This window comes from Eucyclogobius newberryi, unplaced genomic scaffold (genome assembly GCF_026437365.1).
Source record: "Eucyclogobius newberryi isolate DKJ021-1_F unplaced genomic scaffold, fEucNew1.0.hap1 SCAF_3, whole genome shotgun sequence".
Classification (NCBI taxonomy): Eukaryota; Metazoa; Chordata; class Actinopteri; order Gobiiformes; family Gobiidae; genus Eucyclogobius; species Eucyclogobius newberryi.
The window spans coordinates 8,986,055-9,003,968 of record NW_027315945.1 but is presented as its reverse complement, the minus strand read 5'-3'; the positions used below and the strand labels follow the sequence as shown (position 1 = coordinate 9,003,968).

The following is a 17,914-nucleotide window of genomic DNA, read 5'->3' as shown; positions in this document are numbered from 1 at the left end:
TTTATCAAGAATTTATTCTGAAATTTTAGACACGTCTCAATGTTTTGGGGAAAAAATCCCCCTGATTTTGCCTTCAAAAGTACTTCTTGCCAGGAAGTACTGTCAGGCCTGAGTCTTGTGCATGTTAATTAGCAACCATAAGCTAATAAACTAATACAAGCGGTGTGTGTGTGTTATTTAGGCTACTTATCTGATATAGCTTCATACAACCTGCTCTTGTTTACATGCAGAGACATTGAACTACAGTTCAACTGACAGTGCACCAGACATTTCCTATTGCATTTGACTGGTTTTCCTGAACAAGTTTTGGGGGATGTTTTTCTTCTCTCCTTCTCCTCTAAGGCTCTGCTGAAAAAAGCCAAACTAACAATCTGGGTCAATGGCAAAATAAGATGGATGGGTCCTTGAACAGAGAGGCCGATGGATGTAAGGACTCTGTGAGCTCACCTGGTTATTCCGCTCCTCCCCTCCCATTTACCTCCGTTGTTGAAATGTGCCAAATGTTCTGTAGACTGACACTCGACCACTCCCAAAACACAGCAGTCTTTATTCCTTGACCATAGCTTCCTACACTTACCGTTGACAGCTGAAATGTTGCGAGGCTGCAGTGAAGTTATATCCGCGTTTTGAGCAAACCTGATATCCGAAAGAAATTGTGAAGCTAGTGATCTGTCAGTTTTCTGCCAGTTTTAGTAAAAGCTTGAGTTACAGCAAGTTAGTGAGTGTAGAAAGTATTTTTTTACAGATTACATTTTTGTATGTGTGTGTTCAGTGATCGTATTGAAAGAATAATGTCTGTTTTTGGTCTGATGAGTGTGTTTTGGCTTTATATAGAAATGTGGACAGGGTTTTCTCAACTTGCTATGAACCAAAGAAATGTATGTGCATTTTGAACATTTTAAACATAGAACCGTATTTTTAAATTACTTTCATCCATCCATCCATCTTCTTCCGGGCCGGGTTGCAGGGACAGTAGTCCAAGCAGGGACTCCCAGACGTCCCTCTCCCCAGACACTTCCTCCAACTCCTCCGGGGGATCCCGAGGCGTTCCCAGTCCAGGCTAGCGTGTCCTGGGTCTTCCCCGGGGCCTCTTCCCAGTGGGACATGCCTGAAACATCTCCCCAGGAGGCATCCGGAACAGATGCCCGAGACACATCAGCTGGAGGAGCAGCGGCTCTACTCCGAGCTCCTCCCGTGTGACTGAACTCCTCACCATATCACTAAGGGAGTGCCCAGCCACCCGGCGGAGGAAATTTATTTCGACCGCATGTATCCGCAATCTTGTCCTTTTGGTCATTACCCAAAGCTCATGACCATAGGCGAGGGTAGGAACGTAGATTGACCGCTGACCGGAGATTAAATTACTTTCAGATGAATACAATTGCATTTTGCTTCATTCATGCTGATGATATATATCTATATATATATATAGATATATATAAATCTTGATCTATATATATAGATATAGATAGATATAGAGAGATAGAGAGATAGATAGTGAGGAAAAAAATAAGTATTAGAACACCCTGCGATTTTGTAAGTTCTCCCACTTAGAAATTATGGAGGGGTTTCCCCACCAGGTTTCCCCACCAGTTTTCCCCACCAGGTTTCCCCACCAGGTTTCCAAAACCTCCACTGTCCTTAAATTATCGACAGACTCTTGTAGAGCATTTATACTTTCAATGTTTTATGTTTCATGCCCACTGCTGCCAATTGATGCCGTGCTAACATCAAATCTTGATTCTTTTTTAGTTCTAAAACCTGAAATGCCAAAGTAGAAGTACTGAAGAGTATTTTTAAAAGCCAAGAACAACACAAACAATGTGTAGTATATGTTTGTATTCTGTTTTTTAATGACAAATCAAAGGGAATTTGAGGTGAGAGTAAGTCTAAATTGTTAAAGAAAATGTCTCGTCCTCAGAGCCACTCGCTGACGTTTGATTTATGTGTCTGCATGAAGCCAGCAGCACAAAGCAGCAGTGGAGCAGAACTGGAGAAGAGCTGGGCCAGAATGCCGTTTGCAAATGGAGCCATTCGCCCACTGATACGAACACGAAACGGAGAAGGATTAGGAAATGAGTGTGGGAAGAGTCGCAGGGGTGAACAAGTGGTTAAGAGCAGATGAGGAAGTCGTCCATATTGTCCCGGTGGCTAACATCGTCTTCACATTCAGATTTGTGAAGTGCTGTATGCACTTCAGTAGCTACAGCAGCATCCCCATGAGTTCTGGAAACCTGGAAGATACCTGCCATTGTCTCGCTTGAATTAACTTAATCTCAAAAGGTTTTACCATCAAACTTTTTAGAAAGAGGTTTTACTGCACAAAATTAATTGTAATTTTTTGCACACAAGTGGAGCTGTAAGCAGGTACAACATTGAATTTGATTGAGTATTATTTTAAGTTTTTGTTAAAGTTTTAAAGAAGGTTCCATTATAAAATATAAGGTGTTAATAAGCACTAGGTATTCGTTACAAGCATGTACTTTATAGGCAATGTTATGTTATGTTATGTTTATGTTATTGCATCATATTAATGCTCTTTCATACATTTTGTATAACATGTTGCATTATCTATAATGTTACCCACATGTAGCGACTAGATTTTTAAACAATCTTTCTCCTTCGTTTCCTCCATTTTTTTTCATTGTTTTTACTTTATTGCATATCTTTGATTGGGGATATCAATTTCATTCCCTTTGTTTTGAATATTGTTTTACATTTTTTCATCTTGATTTGTTTGATGCTTTGACAGTTCCATAAACACTATTAAGGCTTTGACACCTGCCTTTAATGTATATACAAAATGCAGGTTGCTTGTCAGACCCGACTGTGAGGTAGATCCCCTTAGAGTCCACCAGGGACCTCCCCTCTCTGCCTTACTCTTTCATTGTTCCTGCTTTTTCCCTGTCTGGTCTACTCTATTCTGACACCATACATTTTAATGAAAGATCTCAAGGACACTGAAGAGAGAGGATTCACAAGCATGTTCTCCTTTTGCTCTATTATTAAATTGAGAAAAGCTCAGCCGTCATCTCTTTTGAGTTGTATATAATGCATTTGACATAAGCATTGTTGCCAAAACAAAACCAGCCAAGGATGGATAGAGGACAAATGGACAATGGAGAGGAATCGTAAACCTAAATATTTTAGTATAGTCTGTCCTAAAAAATCAAGAAAATTGTTGAAAATTTCGGGTTTGTATGACACTATAAGTTTAAATTGCACTTATTATGCTTTTCATGGTATACGTCAGAAACTTTTACTATCATTTATGAAGGATTGTTTTACATTTTGATCAGTAAAATCCTCAATATTGATCTGAAATGGCTCAATAGCAAAAATTGCCCAAAAATACATTTTTTGGGCAATTTTTTATTTTATTTTTTATTTTTTTCATGTGCATGGCAATACTGGGTTACTCAAACATGCATAAACCAATCAAATACAACTGTGAGTAAGCTAATGATGTGGGAGAACTATTAAAACCTAATTAAGAACGAGTCCATACAAGTACATTTAAAATGCCACTCAACATAATAAGCAAAAATAAATATAAACATTTTAAAATTTTTATTATATATAAGTTTTCTATAAAATGAGAGCTTCAAAGCCAATTTCAAACAATCTGATTAGGTTTTGCCAGCTCTCAGCAATGAAGGAATATGCTCTTAACTCTGGTTTTATAATTAAACTTCACAAGCCACATATTGATTTTGGTGCCCTCTTTTACTTTATCTTGTTTACAAACTTATCTGCAGGACCTGATTTATAGCCCCCAAACTTAAACTTGAAAGAGCGCGGCAGGTTACGTAAGCTTGACTCATCACAGCGTTCATTAAGTTGAAAGACAGTGAGCCAGAAGCAGCTTTTCAGCCTCGGACTGGAATCAATATGGCACTAAGAGCACAACATTATTGACAACTCCCAACCAACCCCAAAACAAAGGCAAGCTTTTAAAAAGTGCAATGAAATGCTGATCAAATCTATCAAGTTTAAAATATTGTATTTTTTTACGAAAGAAAAGAATAAAATGCATTGCAGTCTGCTGGTTAAGGAGAGGCTGAGGAGACTGACGGTTCTGCTGCTGCCGTGAGGATGGGGAGAAGCTGTTGAACATGGCTGAAAGTGATGTGTAATAAAGCGGTAAAAGAGTGCGTTTTTAATAATGGAGCTCAACAGTCCATTATAGAAGTAAAATTCCCTATCATTTTTCCCATTGCCTGGAAATGAAATAATGTTTGTAAAGTTTGAAAACTAACTAATCTGCTGTGGTAACTAAAGAGCATACGATTTAATTTAATTTACAATATAGATAAGAGTCTGTTTACCCCGACGTGCTGATGTACGCACGCAGTTGTAATGAACGTGACTTCACAGCAGGAGTGCTCAGTCTGGCGAATATTAATGGACTTATAAACGGCACAGGAGACCTTCAGATCTCACCACAAAACTAGAAAATGTGATACTTGGTGTTTTTGTGAAGGACCAGAGAAGAGATTGCAGGTGACAAGAGGTTTGGAAATGGGGTACGTCCCGGTTAAATGTATGTTTCCACCTAATTGCTTGGGCTTGTTTAAATAGTGGTTGTTTAGTTGTCATGTAGAGACTCCAGCACATTTTATCAAATTGTTTACGTAGCTAACAAAGTAAGCATTGAGCTAATAAGATTTTTCAGAGAGTCACAGAGTTTATGTTCAGTAAATGAATAGTGAACTCCATTTTAGACTAAAAGAAAAGTTATCTCAAACCGTGATGGATCAATATGCGGGGAAAACATTTGATAACAGTTTTTTTGTTATATCACACAGCCCTACATTTGGCCCTAGAATCATCCCTCCACTATACACTGTTTATTTTACTTTCCCCCAGATAGCTCCAGCACAATAACCACAGGTCCCTGAAATGTTCCTGACTGGATAATCACCTCCCGTCTCTCTCCGACTCCCCCATGTGAAGGACAGTGCCAAGAAACTTAGCTGAGACAGACTTTTTTTGGGCTTGACTTATGCACGCTGTAGTTCAATGCATCAGGTGTGGATCTGAGTGCAAAAGTAGCCTCCGTCCAGCACCTCTGCAAACATTCAGAACCAGCCTGAGTCAAGGCGTTAGCAGACGTGTGCCAAATTGAAGTGATTCATTCTTTGAAGTGAACCCTTCGCTTCTGGACAAATAGCAAGTTCTCGGCCGCTCCAACTGGCCGCTGACTTTGGCCACTAAATTGGGGCGTCGGCTGATTCTTTCCGAGGCAAAGTGCTGTGAGAGATGTGTGAGAAAGGCAAATCCATACCATGCCTGAATCGATAAATACACTTTAGTTTTATTTCATTTTAGAGCTAAGTAATCACGCAGAATTCATGTGTTTGCTTAATTTGCTAGCTAGCTCTGCAAAGAGAATATATTTTGACCTTTTTGCTATTCTTAATCAAACCTCTTCCAGTGATCTGACAATGGAGGGAGACTTTCATGCCAATATGAATGTTTAATTTAGCTTGCGGCAAAAATGGATTTGGTTTCTAGAATGCCAAAATTACTTTCTAATACATTCTGCTTTCTGCCCAATTCACCCCTGTCCAGGATTCACCTTCAAACCTGATATTACTGGGATAAGTTTCAGAATGAGAAGCCCACTAGCTGTTTGGTTCACACTCTTCACTATCCTGGCTCACCATCATTAATTTATTGTTCAAGTTCTACATTTTAATTGATTTTTTCTTTTCTTTTTTTACATTTTCCGGTGGTGGGGCAGTAGTATTTATTAGTGTGGCACAGTATGGCTTGCCTTTATTTAAGTGTTTTTATTACATTGAAAAAAGATATGTTTAATAAAATACTTTTCTAGGCTAAATAAAAACCTTTCCACAGAGACGAGTAGATGGCACATGCTTCACTAGAAAAGTTTGATGCACAATAATTTCATCTTGGGCCAGTCAAGGCTCTGTCACATTTTTCTTTGCTGCACAGAAGCAACATTCTTGAAAAAGTATTCTCGAAAAAGAGAAAAAAACTTTACATTCTGATATAACACAACATAAGTTTAATTTTGACGTTGTGGAAACTTGACACAGCAGCTTGCACAAATGCTACGTGCTGTGTTTTTGTTTCTGGCAGTTTATATTTTGTCAAGAATATTTCCGGCGCCATTTGCCCAGCAGCAGATGACTCTTACCCAAAAATGACCGGGTTGTCCCTCTGGATCAGCACGCCGTATGTTCTCTACTCAATCCACTGACATTTAACAATCGTATAGACTCGGGGCGTGCCATGCAGGTACCAATTTTACCAGTCTCAATAGTTTGCGACAAGGTGTAACTACTCAAAGTGCTATGTACAAAGAGATGGGCCGCATTGGGGAATTGTGGGTAATGAATAGCTGCAGTGCAAACAGCCGCAATGGGTCCGGGGAAAGCAAGGACACAATGGAAGTGAACGATAATCGCAAAAAATAACTAGACGGATCCACTCGCTGCTGCAAATTGGGGGATGTGCAATCATGTAAGAAGAGTTTGAAATTAAATTCAGGCCACTGAAGCAGCGCTCCTCACTGGAAGAATTACTGACCTCTGTAACACACAAAGGCGTTGTAATCTAGTTTAGGTGCACTTATCTCTCGTCTCAGTCTTGTTCTGGAGCTGAAGTAGGACACAAAAAGGGGTTATAATGTGAAACAGGAAGATAAAAGGTACAGGACCACATGACTTTGAACAACTTTGAATTGTGTTTATTTATGGTTATGGACATGGTATATATATATAACTTTACAAATATGGCCAAGCTGAGAACAAATAGGCAAAGTGTTTAGTCAAATCTGAAATATAATTGTGTTCACTCAGTTTTAGCGAAATGTGTATTCATCATATAGACTTTAAAGGAGACATATGACGCAAAATCAACTTAAAAGTGGAGCTATACAACCCTCTCAAAGCCTTCTCCACAATCAAAATTTTAATGTCACTTAATTGGGAGTGTCTGTAGGTGTGTCTGTAGGTGTAGGGCACGTGGGGGGTGAGGGGGCCAAGTGTGAGTTGGGCTTCTGGGCAGGCTGTCAGAAACCAATGGAATAACGGCTTCACTAACTGGAGCGGATATTTTTGTTTGGATTACGCATTTTCCTTCTTCTCTAGACACAGAAGAGCATTGCAGCACCCAGCCACCCTGAACGGAGCCTGTACAGCGCTCTGGCTCGAGGCCATTGCTTTCCCGGGACCCGGAGCGGCCCCAGAGTGGCCGAGGCAGTTTAAGTGACAGTTTAAGCGGCGCTAGCATTTCAGCGAACGTGGCTAATATGATATTGTCTCACACACTTCAGAAATGTCCCCTGCATTTTATATATACTTGGTATATATATATATATATATATATACCAAGTCATTATAAGACTGAAACTTGAAGGACAATTGTGTTGATTTGACAATCCAGTGCAATGCACATTTCAGCTTCAGATTGCTACTGAGTGGGTGACATATATCTCAATACAATATGTTGGCTCAATGATGTTGATTGTAAAATGCAATGCTGATCTAAAACAGGTGTGTTGTAAAAAATGAGGCCATTAACTTCCTGTTCAAAACTGTAGAACTGATGAGCCTTCATAGTGACGTTTCACAGAAACATTCCGTAGATTTGCATTTATGCCTTTTTATTTTTGTGCATGACTTGGAATCTTATTTTTTTTTGCTCTCATATATTCGTTACCAAGTATAGGGGAATAGGGGGTAGGTGGATTTCTCACAGGATTTCTGAAATATGCATCAGTCGGCCAGTATTAAACTTTGAGTAAGCTTATGATTAAGAAAAAACTTTGTAACAAGGTTAAAGCTCACAAAAGTTTATATGTCTTTTAAGAAAGTGTAAAATGAAATGTTTTATTTACTTGAATTGTTTCATGTGGATTGGCCCAGTAAGTACAAAGATCGTAATAATACAAACTACTGCAATATGACAGTTTGGGATATTTTTTTGAGCGTCTCAGGTTTGATAGCCCTGTGTTTGAAAAGGCTGATGTGAGCGGTTTGTTTGTCATGTGCAATGGGTCTTTCAAGGCAGAGGTTGCAATGAAGCACTGGTGACGAGACAAGTACTCTGCAGAGTTTTCCTCTAAACGAATCCTCTTGTAAACCCTAATCACGTGACCTTTTAAAACCATTACCGACTTCGAAACAGGTTGTCATCCACTTGCTGCTCTCTGACAGCTCCTTTTGTGTCTTTTTCTACAGGGGCGCCTTCGAACAAGACGTGCAAAACGGCTATCACCAGCACCCCGATACCTGCCACGGTAAGTACGCCTTAATTTACATCCATAATACTGCGCTTAATCAAGACAAACTAAACTATTTTCCGGGCTTAAGTGACTGCATCTCTAATAGGTTATAATAAAGCATCAGGATGTATTTACTTCAGCGAGGGCAGCAGTTGAACTATAGTTGGAGAAGCTTGTCCATTGTCCTTCATCTCCTCTAATTATTTTCATATATGTTATTGCTGTTATGTTTTGCTTTTGTGTTGCACAGAATATAGTGCTTTTTTGGAAGAAATGGTTCCGTTCAATAATTAGCCTCCTCAAAGCAGTTTTAAATGAGTCTCTTTCTTTGCAGATGTCCTAGCAACCACTCGCAGACAGAACACAGCAGCAGACTCAGCATATGGTCAGTGGAAAAATCTTATTTTATTTTGTTATATCTTAATTCTGTTTTAACAACTTTTAGCATCCAAAGAGGAAGTACAGTACATCAGAATTGATGAACAGTTGTTCATGGGTAATGGTTGCAATGGGTGAAAATAATACTAAATTGCCATTTACTTTCTTGGCAAATAGAGGTTGTTCCAATTCAAATCTGTGATAGTTTCAACAGTGTGTCACTGCAAACCTGGCATATTCTGTGAGTGTAGAAGTAGAATGGTAACATGTACAGTAGCTAATAACATAATTGGTTTGATTTTCAGAGCAGGACCGCCAGATAGAAAATGACCTCTAGAATTTGAAGCAGCTCAATTTCAAAACATTATTCCGATGATAGATGAAGAGAGCCGAGCCTACTCACAATAAGACTTCTGGAATTGAATACATGAAGAAGAAGAAAAGTTTAATGCTCTACTAGGGATATTCTAGGTCAGTGGTTCTCAAACTGGGGTGCATGTACCAGTGGTGATATACACATTCCTTCAGGTGGTAAGTCAATTCGACTAGTTGAATAGTTGCTGAATTTTGGGTTATTTTATCCACATTTGTTGTGTGTAATCCTGTTTTTGACCCAGGTTAGCCCTAATTTAAACCTAGAATAGCCCTGTTTCAAACCTGGTTTAATTATAGTGGTACACTGAGGACCAAATCCCTTCTGAGGTGGTGCTTGGTATGAGCAATTTGAGAACCACTGTGCTAGGCAAAGCAATACCATCTCTTTAAGATAAACATGTGGCGTACCCTCTTTCTGAAAGGTTCTATAGTGCACCTTTAAGTAGACCAAAACTAGGTCTATACCAGGAATAGTTATAGACCTAGTTTAGTCCTGGTATTGGAAGGTTTGAGAATCCTAAGATGGACCACACTCCAAATACTCAGAAGTAGTTGTTTTCCATCATTGTGCTCTCAGCCTGCTTCATTCACTTTTATCTTCAGCACCAAAGGACCCTGTGAAACTTTCTGAGGGGCTTCAAGAGCCATCCTTTTTTTTTTTTGACTGGACAAATTGGGACCTAAGGGACCTCATGGTAGTGGAGGATCCAGCACAGTGATTAGTATATGCTGTGGGCCCATCATGGTGAGAGTTGAGCCTTAGCACAGTCCTCCTCAGTGCAATCAGCTCTGACTCTGGCAATGAGCAGAGCCACAACTTGTATCCAGTGATGCTGTAGAATGGGTTAGTGGATGAGCTGGCATTCAATTGCTAAAAGTCTATAGAACTCTGTTCAAAAACTATTTGGTTTGAACTCACTATTGCATCTCCCCTCCTGTGTTTCCCTATGTATGATGAATAGTACAATATTAATAACAAAACTTGGTTAGTTTTTGCCGTTCTATATGGCTTAAATGTTAAAGGATGTTACTCATAACTTTTCCAATACCATTGGGTTGGTTGTAATGAGTTTACCCTCATTGATTTTCCAATGTTACAAAACTCCAATCGAACATATAAACACAAGAAATACAGAAACATGAAACAGAAGAAAAGATAAACCGAAAAAGTTCATCCAGTGTGTGGATGTAAATCAACTTTCTCCAGCTGAACTCTGACAAGACTGAAATCATCATCTTTGTCACAGAAACAAAGAGAAAGTGTTAGCGGTCACCTCCAGAGTCTCACTCTAAACCAGTGGTCCCCAAACTACGGTCCGCGGGCCGCACCCGGCCCGCTGAGCCATTCAATCCGGCCCGCCAAGCTTGTCCAAGTTATATTAAAAAAAATGTTTTTCTTTGCACTCTTCTCTTTTATGTCTTGAAGTGTTTTGTGATTTCTGTCATGTCTATATGTGATTTTACTTTAACAATTTGACGGATAGCCTGAAAATAACACCCTTAAATTTATTCAAATGAAAAGGTCTTGCTTTAGAGAAACTATTTACAATTCTAAAACTACTATTTAGACACAATTACAATTTAACATGTAAATAATTCCGCCTGACACAATAGCCCATTATTCCGGTGTCCAAGCGCAGCAGCATAGCAGGTTCTGACCCTGGAGAGAGGGTCAGAACACACGCTAGTCAGATTGTCAGTTGGCACTAAGGCCACTGCAAAGTCCAGGAAGAGCCTGGCGCACCTACCCACTGATCAAGAGCGAGTTTTAACACTAAAAGCTTTGGTCGACTTTTGTCCGGGACAATTAGTTTAGCGAGAGTTAAATCTAGGGAGGGGGCAGACGAGACTGGGTTCGTCATTAAAGATACAAAAGCGCCACACACAAGGTGCAGGCGTTGACGAGAGAGTCGTCGTAAAAGATACATACGCTCAGCACAGACCTGTGCAGAGGCAGATAGACGGTCAAACATGGGAAAGAATCAATATAAAAGCGATGCGCCCATCTCGGAGACGCCTGTCACGCTGGCAATGTCAAATAAATATGGGAAAGGGTGTCTGCCAGTGTGGGCCAATAGATTTGGTTTTCCATCTGGTGTATCACTAAGCATGGACAAAATGTATGATTCATATCAGCAAAATTGTTAATGAATAGAAATTAAGGTTTTGTGATTTCTTTCATGCCTTTGTGATTTTAATGCTTTTTTTTCCCTGTTGTGTGAAGCACTTGGAATTGACATGTGTACGAATGGCAGGAGTGGGCCCAGCCCACTCCTGCCATTCTTTTGCCAAGGCAAAAGAATGGCAGGAGTGGGCTGGGCCCACTCCTGCCATTCGTACAGCGTGTACTGCTCTCAGCCATCATCTCTCTTTTTTTTAATATATATATATATATATATATATATATTTATTTTATTTTATTTTATTTTTTTTTTGAAAGAAAAAAGCTTGAAAAGCTATAAAAATCAAAAAAATATTATTATTAATACCAAGTTTGTGCAACTGTTATGTATTCAGTGCCTAAGAAGCAAGATTTACACTGACCAGTTGTACATGCTTGGAGACATAGATGATTGCAACACTGTTAACTCTCGATCCAGAGACCCAATTTATCTTATGCATGTTAAAAACAGGTAAATCTTGCCTTTAGCCCTGCCTAGTATTCTCCCTGCGTAAACATAATACCGCACTGTCTTCAGTGCGCTCAATAACTGTGATTGATAATGACTGCAGTCCGGAAGCTGTTTTGGGGGTGACTGGGTCCAACTCCCCCAGCGAAGACTTTAATTCAGCTAGCACAGATGGTGAGCCACCTCATTCAAAGTGATGCAGGCTCCCAGGGACAGCGGAGGAATGCTAACACATATTAGTCTGATCAAGACAATGGGAGAAGCTTCACGCTTCACAGGGAGAAGAAGAGTCACAGTGTCGTGCTACTTCAACATAATAGAGCTAGAAAATCTGCAATGGCTGGAGCCATTGCTGGAGTGTCTGCTTCTCTCCCTCCCTCTCTCTCGCTCTCGCTCTCGCTCTCTCTCTCTCTCTCTCTCTCTCTCTCTCTCTCTCTCTCTCTCTCTCTCTCTCTCTCTCTCTCTCTCTCGCTCTCGCTCTCGCTCTCGCTCTCTCGCTCGCTCGACTGGCTCCATCCCAAAATTCTAAAGAATAAAGCCTAAAGAATAAAGTCTACCTCCCTCCCTCTCCACAATACAAGAACATAATAGTGTCTGCACGTGATGACGTCACGCAGACACTATATGTTCTTGTATTGTGAGTAATGTCACGTCTGAGGAATAAAGTCTGGCGGTAATGCAACACTCGGATGCCAACCGCCATAAAACAACAACAACAACAATGTCACAATTTTTTTATTCTTATTATTATATTTTCCATTCCTCCCTCTCTCCCTCTCCCTCCCTCTCGCTCCCTCTCCCCCTCTCCCCCTCTCTCTCTCTCTCTCTCGCTCGACTGGCTCCGTCACAAAATTCTAAAGAATTCCGCAGACACTCATAATGCCCAAATTCATTTAAATGGGGAAAAAGTAAGATAAGATAAGATAAGATAATCCTTTATTGTCCACACAGGGGGAAATTTCATTGATATAACGCAGTAGATACAGAGGAAAAGGACAGATCACAGAATATAGGAAGTTTAAAAAACACTCTCAATAGAAGACTAATACTTTTGAAAATTCTGCAAAAAGTACAAGTTTTTCAAATGTCAAACGTAATAGCACACATACTACTGCGAAAGCGATCATAATGAGGTATAACTTGTTGAAATCGGTTGAAGCGTTAAGGAGTTGAAACTGGCTAAATGGAAAATATAATAATAATAATAATTAAAAATTGTGACATCACTCACAATACAAGAACATATAGTGTCTGCGTGACGTCATCACGCAAACACTCAATAACATGAAGAAATGTTAAGTAATGTAAAGAAACGTTTAAGTGTTACCTCATAATTATACCTTGTACAAGCAAGTCTTACTATTCCTTTTCTTCCCACTGCTAGTCATCAGGATACATAAAAAAAGTAGTAGTGATCGAAAGAATAAGCCTAGTAATATATGTAGAATGTAAGTATTTGTGTCATACGTGACATTGTAGTCGGACATAGAAAACACAAAATAGGATCAAACTATGAGGTTCATTGTGTACTGTGCAACTTTTCTGATGAGGCTTCTACTATTGTGAAGTTCAAATACATTTTTTGTGGTTAGAAATGCTTGTTTTTTCCCCTAGTTTGCTTTTCTATTACAAAGTTACATCTCTAACAACCTGAAAATTCTATATTGCGGCTTTGTTTTATTTTGTTTCAATCTGATGTCAGTTAATTGCTGAAAATGTGTAATGCTCTCCTTTAAAAGGGTTTATGCCTCGAAATATATAATATCTGCTCTGTGAACTGAATTCAATTGCACATTCAATCACAATTTTTGTTAGTTCTGCACAATCCTGGAAAAATTAGCCAAAAACATATTTCCCTATATCTCACACAGGCATTTGTACATTTTATCACAAGGATACTTGCATTCTTGACCTGACCACTACTTCTACTTCTTGCCAATGAACAACATGACCCAAAAGGTGAAAGTTTTTCTGTTGAACTTACTCGATCCATGTTTTGCTAAAACAACTTGCAAATAAATCTGCTTTTCCTTGTTGTGCCTGTCTAAACCTGGCCGGTATCTGTGTTGTGACATTCACTTTTGAATTTCACAGTGCTTTGAAACACGCGTTGAATCTAGCAACACAGCATGAAGTTATAGAATATAAGACTTGTGGATATGATGCTGTTCCAACCACAGGCTCTGACGGTTAAGCAGGTGTAAACCGCAGCACAGGTGCTTATGCAGCAGCATCAATGTGGAGTTTGTGTCTGTGCTCATCGTTACATCACTGTCATTGTTCTGTATGCAGCCCTGTCTCACTTATACATTTACAGCGTTAATACTTTGTATAAAAGCAACAAAGTATGTACAATGCTTCTATGTATACATGACCTATTTGTCTACAATTTGTAATCAGGTTTATGAAAATATAGCATTATGGGCTGGAGCCCAGACTTCAGTATAGTCTCAACTTTGATGTTTCCAAGTGGAAACTCATCCTAAATTACTTATTACATACTTTACTTTTACTGGTTTATTTGCATATTAAAGTGTCATAGCACATCCTATAGTAAAGTGCTACTAAATTGTACAAGTTGTGACGCTTCTTTTCCTGACTTAATTTGTTTTAATTTCCTATAATAAGCAAGGCAAATTAAAGGTGCAATATATGTATTTTCTGGTGGAAGGCAAGCAACTTGTTTATCTCCATGGAGATGTTTTTGCTTTGCCTGGAGGGATACCCCATCTCACAAAAAGCAACCCATGCCTTTTGTTTCAACATGACACAGGGGGGCTACTTCTTTTTTTTACTGACATACTTTAAATATAGTGATGCGCAACATAAAGCAGGGTTATCTCACACGGGGTTGCTTCCTGTGACACGGAGTTGCTTCCTGTGACACGGGGTTGCTTCCTGTGACACGGGATTGCTTGCTGTGACACGGGATTGCTTCCTGTGACACGGGATTGCTTCCTGTGACACGGGGTTGCTTCCTGTGACACGGGGTTGCTTCCTGTGACACGGGGTTGCTTCCTGTGACACGGGGTTGCATCCTGTGACACGAGGTTGATTCCTGTGACACGAGGTTGCATCCTGTGACACGGGGTTGCATCCTGTGACACGGGGTTGCTTCCTGTGACACGGGGTTGCTTCCTGTGACACGGGGTTGCTTCCTGTGACACGGAGTTGATTCCTGTGACACGGGGTTGCTTCCTGTGACACGGGGTTGCTTCCTGTGACACGGGGTTGCATCCTGTGACACGAGGTTGATTCCTGTGACACGAGGTTGCATCCTGTGACACGGGGTTGCATCCTGTGACACGGGGTTGCTTCCTGTGACACGGGGTTGCTTCCTGTGACACGGGGTTGCTTCCTGTGACACGGAGTTGATTCCTGTGACACGGGGTTGCTTCCTGTGACACGGGGTTTCTTCCTGTGACACGGAGTTGATTCCTGTGACACGGGGTTGCTTCCTGTGACACGGAGTTGATTCCTGTGACACGGGGTTGCTTCCTGTGACACGGGGTTGCATCCTGTGACACGGGGTTGATTCCTGTGACACGGGGTTGCTTCCTGTGACACGGGGTTGCATCCTGTGACACGGGGTTGATTCCTGTGACACAGGGTTGCTTCCTGTGACACGGGGTTGCATCCTGTGACACGGGGTTGATTCCTGTGACACGGGGTTGATTCCTGTGACACGGGGTTGCTTCCTGTGACACGGGGTTGCATCCTGTGACACGGGGTTGATTCCTGTGACACGGGGTTGATTCCTGTGACACGGGGTTGATTCCTGTGACACGGGGTTGCTTCCTGTGACACGGGGTTGATTCCTGTGACACGGGGTTGCTTCCTGTGACACGGGGTTGATTCCTGTGACACGGGTTGATTCCTGTGACACGGGGTTGCTTCCTGTGACACGGAGTTGCTTCCTGTGACACGGGGTTGCATCCTGTGACACGGGGTTGCATCCTGTGACACGGGGTTGATTCCTCTGACACGGGGTTGCTTCCTGTGACAGGGGGTGTTTCTTGTGAGACGGGATTGCTTCCTGTAACATGGTGTTGCTTTCTGTCGTACGGGGTTTCTTTTGCTAACGGCGGTGGTTCTCTCCATCCAGTCTCACCTCATTTTCCACTGTGTTCTTCATTTCACTAATCACTCACTCTGTGCCCTCCCTCCTTCCTCCTTCCCCTTCACTACCACCGCAGGAAAGACCGCACCCACAAGCGCCAGCACAACCAATCAGGGACCGATATTACCAAAGGAGCCAGGTGACCCTCGCAGAGGTACAGGTCCCGAAGGCCCTCCCCAAGTGAGGGAGCAGGGGTCACTTGACTTGGAGCCAATCAGTGTGGAGATGGAGGGTAAGGGGGAGGAGCTTGCCCGTGGATAACTTCGTCCTGTGGGGAAATGCACTGCTGGGCCCCGATCGCATCACACTAACGGCTAAACATGCTAACATCTAATAACCCCGAATGCTCAATCACTCTGGTTCAACACGTTAATGGTTTTATAATGAAGATTTCTATTGTCACATAATTTGGATCAACAAGTAATTGTATATACAATATGTTAAATGGAACCAAATCAATTAAGAGACTGCCCATATGGCCATATCGGTCTGTGCCATACTGGAATGCATGTGTTCTTCCAGGGTGAACTCTTAATTAGCGCACTAACTTTTAATTTTAACCCCTGTAGTTACATTAGTGCTCTCATTTAATCAAAAGTATTTGTTGCATGTGACATGAAATTCTTAAATTACTATAGATTTTTCGAGTCCTGGAGAATGAATTAACCTGCATGATAATTGTGTAGCTAATTGAATGATCAGGCGATATACATGCACATGAAAATGTTGTTCGCAAAATTGCCTGAAAGCAAATGATAACTTAGACATAATCTTAAAGAAATTATAATTAATGAATTAATTATTGTAATAACTTAAAATTGGGCTTTGTTTATGTAAACACCCTTCTGATGACCAGTAATACACAAAGATTCAGCAGAATTTTGATAGCTAAAAAATTAGTTTGGCAGTTATGGTAGGATTTTAATTAGTGGCCGCTTGTCCTTTATGGGCGAAAGGGCGCAGCCCCTCCTTTCAATCATGTACATTTGTACATTTACACTAACATTGACATTATGAATCATCAAGCAGATTGTCTCTCAGAGGCGTAGGTTTACAGTTGGGACAGTCACATAAAACCTCTCATTTCTGAACTGGACTGCACTACTACACTACTAAACACATGCACGGCTTCAAACTCCTGCTCCAGCTTGAGGATCACATAAAAACACACACAAACTCCTCGTTCAGGACACAGAATCAACCTCAGTAACATCTGATGTTAATTTATTTTGTCAAATCTTTATATAGAAAACAACACAACCACAACAGAACACATCATAACTTGACTAGAGAGCAGCAGTAAAATACAAATAAACAACAACAAAACATTCAAAGAAACAAATCATGGCATTTTTAAATTAAAATAATGGTCCCAATTAGTTCAATGTCAATCAAATTTGTCAATTTCCAAATTAAGTCTTAAAGTTATTTTTATGTTACGATGTCAGTCCAGTCCTTAGTCGTTGGCCAGGTTTGTGTCAGCCATTTCTTTTGTGATTACTTTTTTCCCCGCCTCCAATAGTACGTTCCAAAGATATCCATTTATTGTGTCCATTGCAGGAGTTATGAGGCCCAAGTACATAGTTCTAAAATTGAGTGGGATGGCAATGTTAAATGATAGTGGTTTGCCTTCTGGCTGCCACAGTTTCTCCAACAGTTTGCATTTCCTTGTGAATATTGGGCACTTTGTTATGAAAAAACATGACACATTTTTAAAACAAAATTCCCTCCAGACATGTGATTTTGTGGTCCTCCACTGGGATGTACACACTCTTTGTCCGTCAAAACAAGGTTATCTTCTGTTTTCCATTTGTTTTTATTATTTCTTAGAGCAGCTAGCTGTCCATTTCAGCAAACTAGAAGCGTTTTGATGAACTATCGCACTTAAGCATTGCCGTTGTATCATTGTTACGAGCTCGTCGGATTTCCTGCTCAATAGAAATACCAGCAAAAAAAAAGCAAAATTAAATTCAGCTTTTGACAGAGAAAATAAGAATAACAAAAACACTGGGATGAGCTTTGGACAACTGATGAAGCTATGTTATTAATGTTATACATTTTTTTTTAAATGTTTAAACTGAAATCAGAATCAGAAAAGGTGTATTGCCATTTTAAATGAACAGAATTCACAAACATAGGAACTTGCTTTGGTGA

General features: G+C 40.4%; 1 protein-coding gene across 2 annotated transcripts in view; it reads left to right on the top strand.

Moving 5' to 3' along the window:
- sema6cb (semaphorin 6Cb) overlaps positions 1-17,914 on the top strand; it is a 289,021-nt gene that overhangs the window by 255,808 nt on the left and 15,299 nt on the right. The window contains exons 19-21 of one of the 2 annotated variants that reach the window (XM_072461462.1): positions 8,214-8,272; positions 8,592-8,642; positions 15,837-15,992. In XM_072461462.1, the coding sequence (XP_072317563.1) occupies positions 8,214-8,272; positions 8,592-8,642; positions 15,837-15,992 (266 nt within the window). The remainder of the gene's footprint in view (positions 1-8,213; positions 8,273-8,591; positions 8,643-15,836; positions 15,993-17,914) is intronic. The other variant, XM_072461463.1, reaches the window with a different exon arrangement.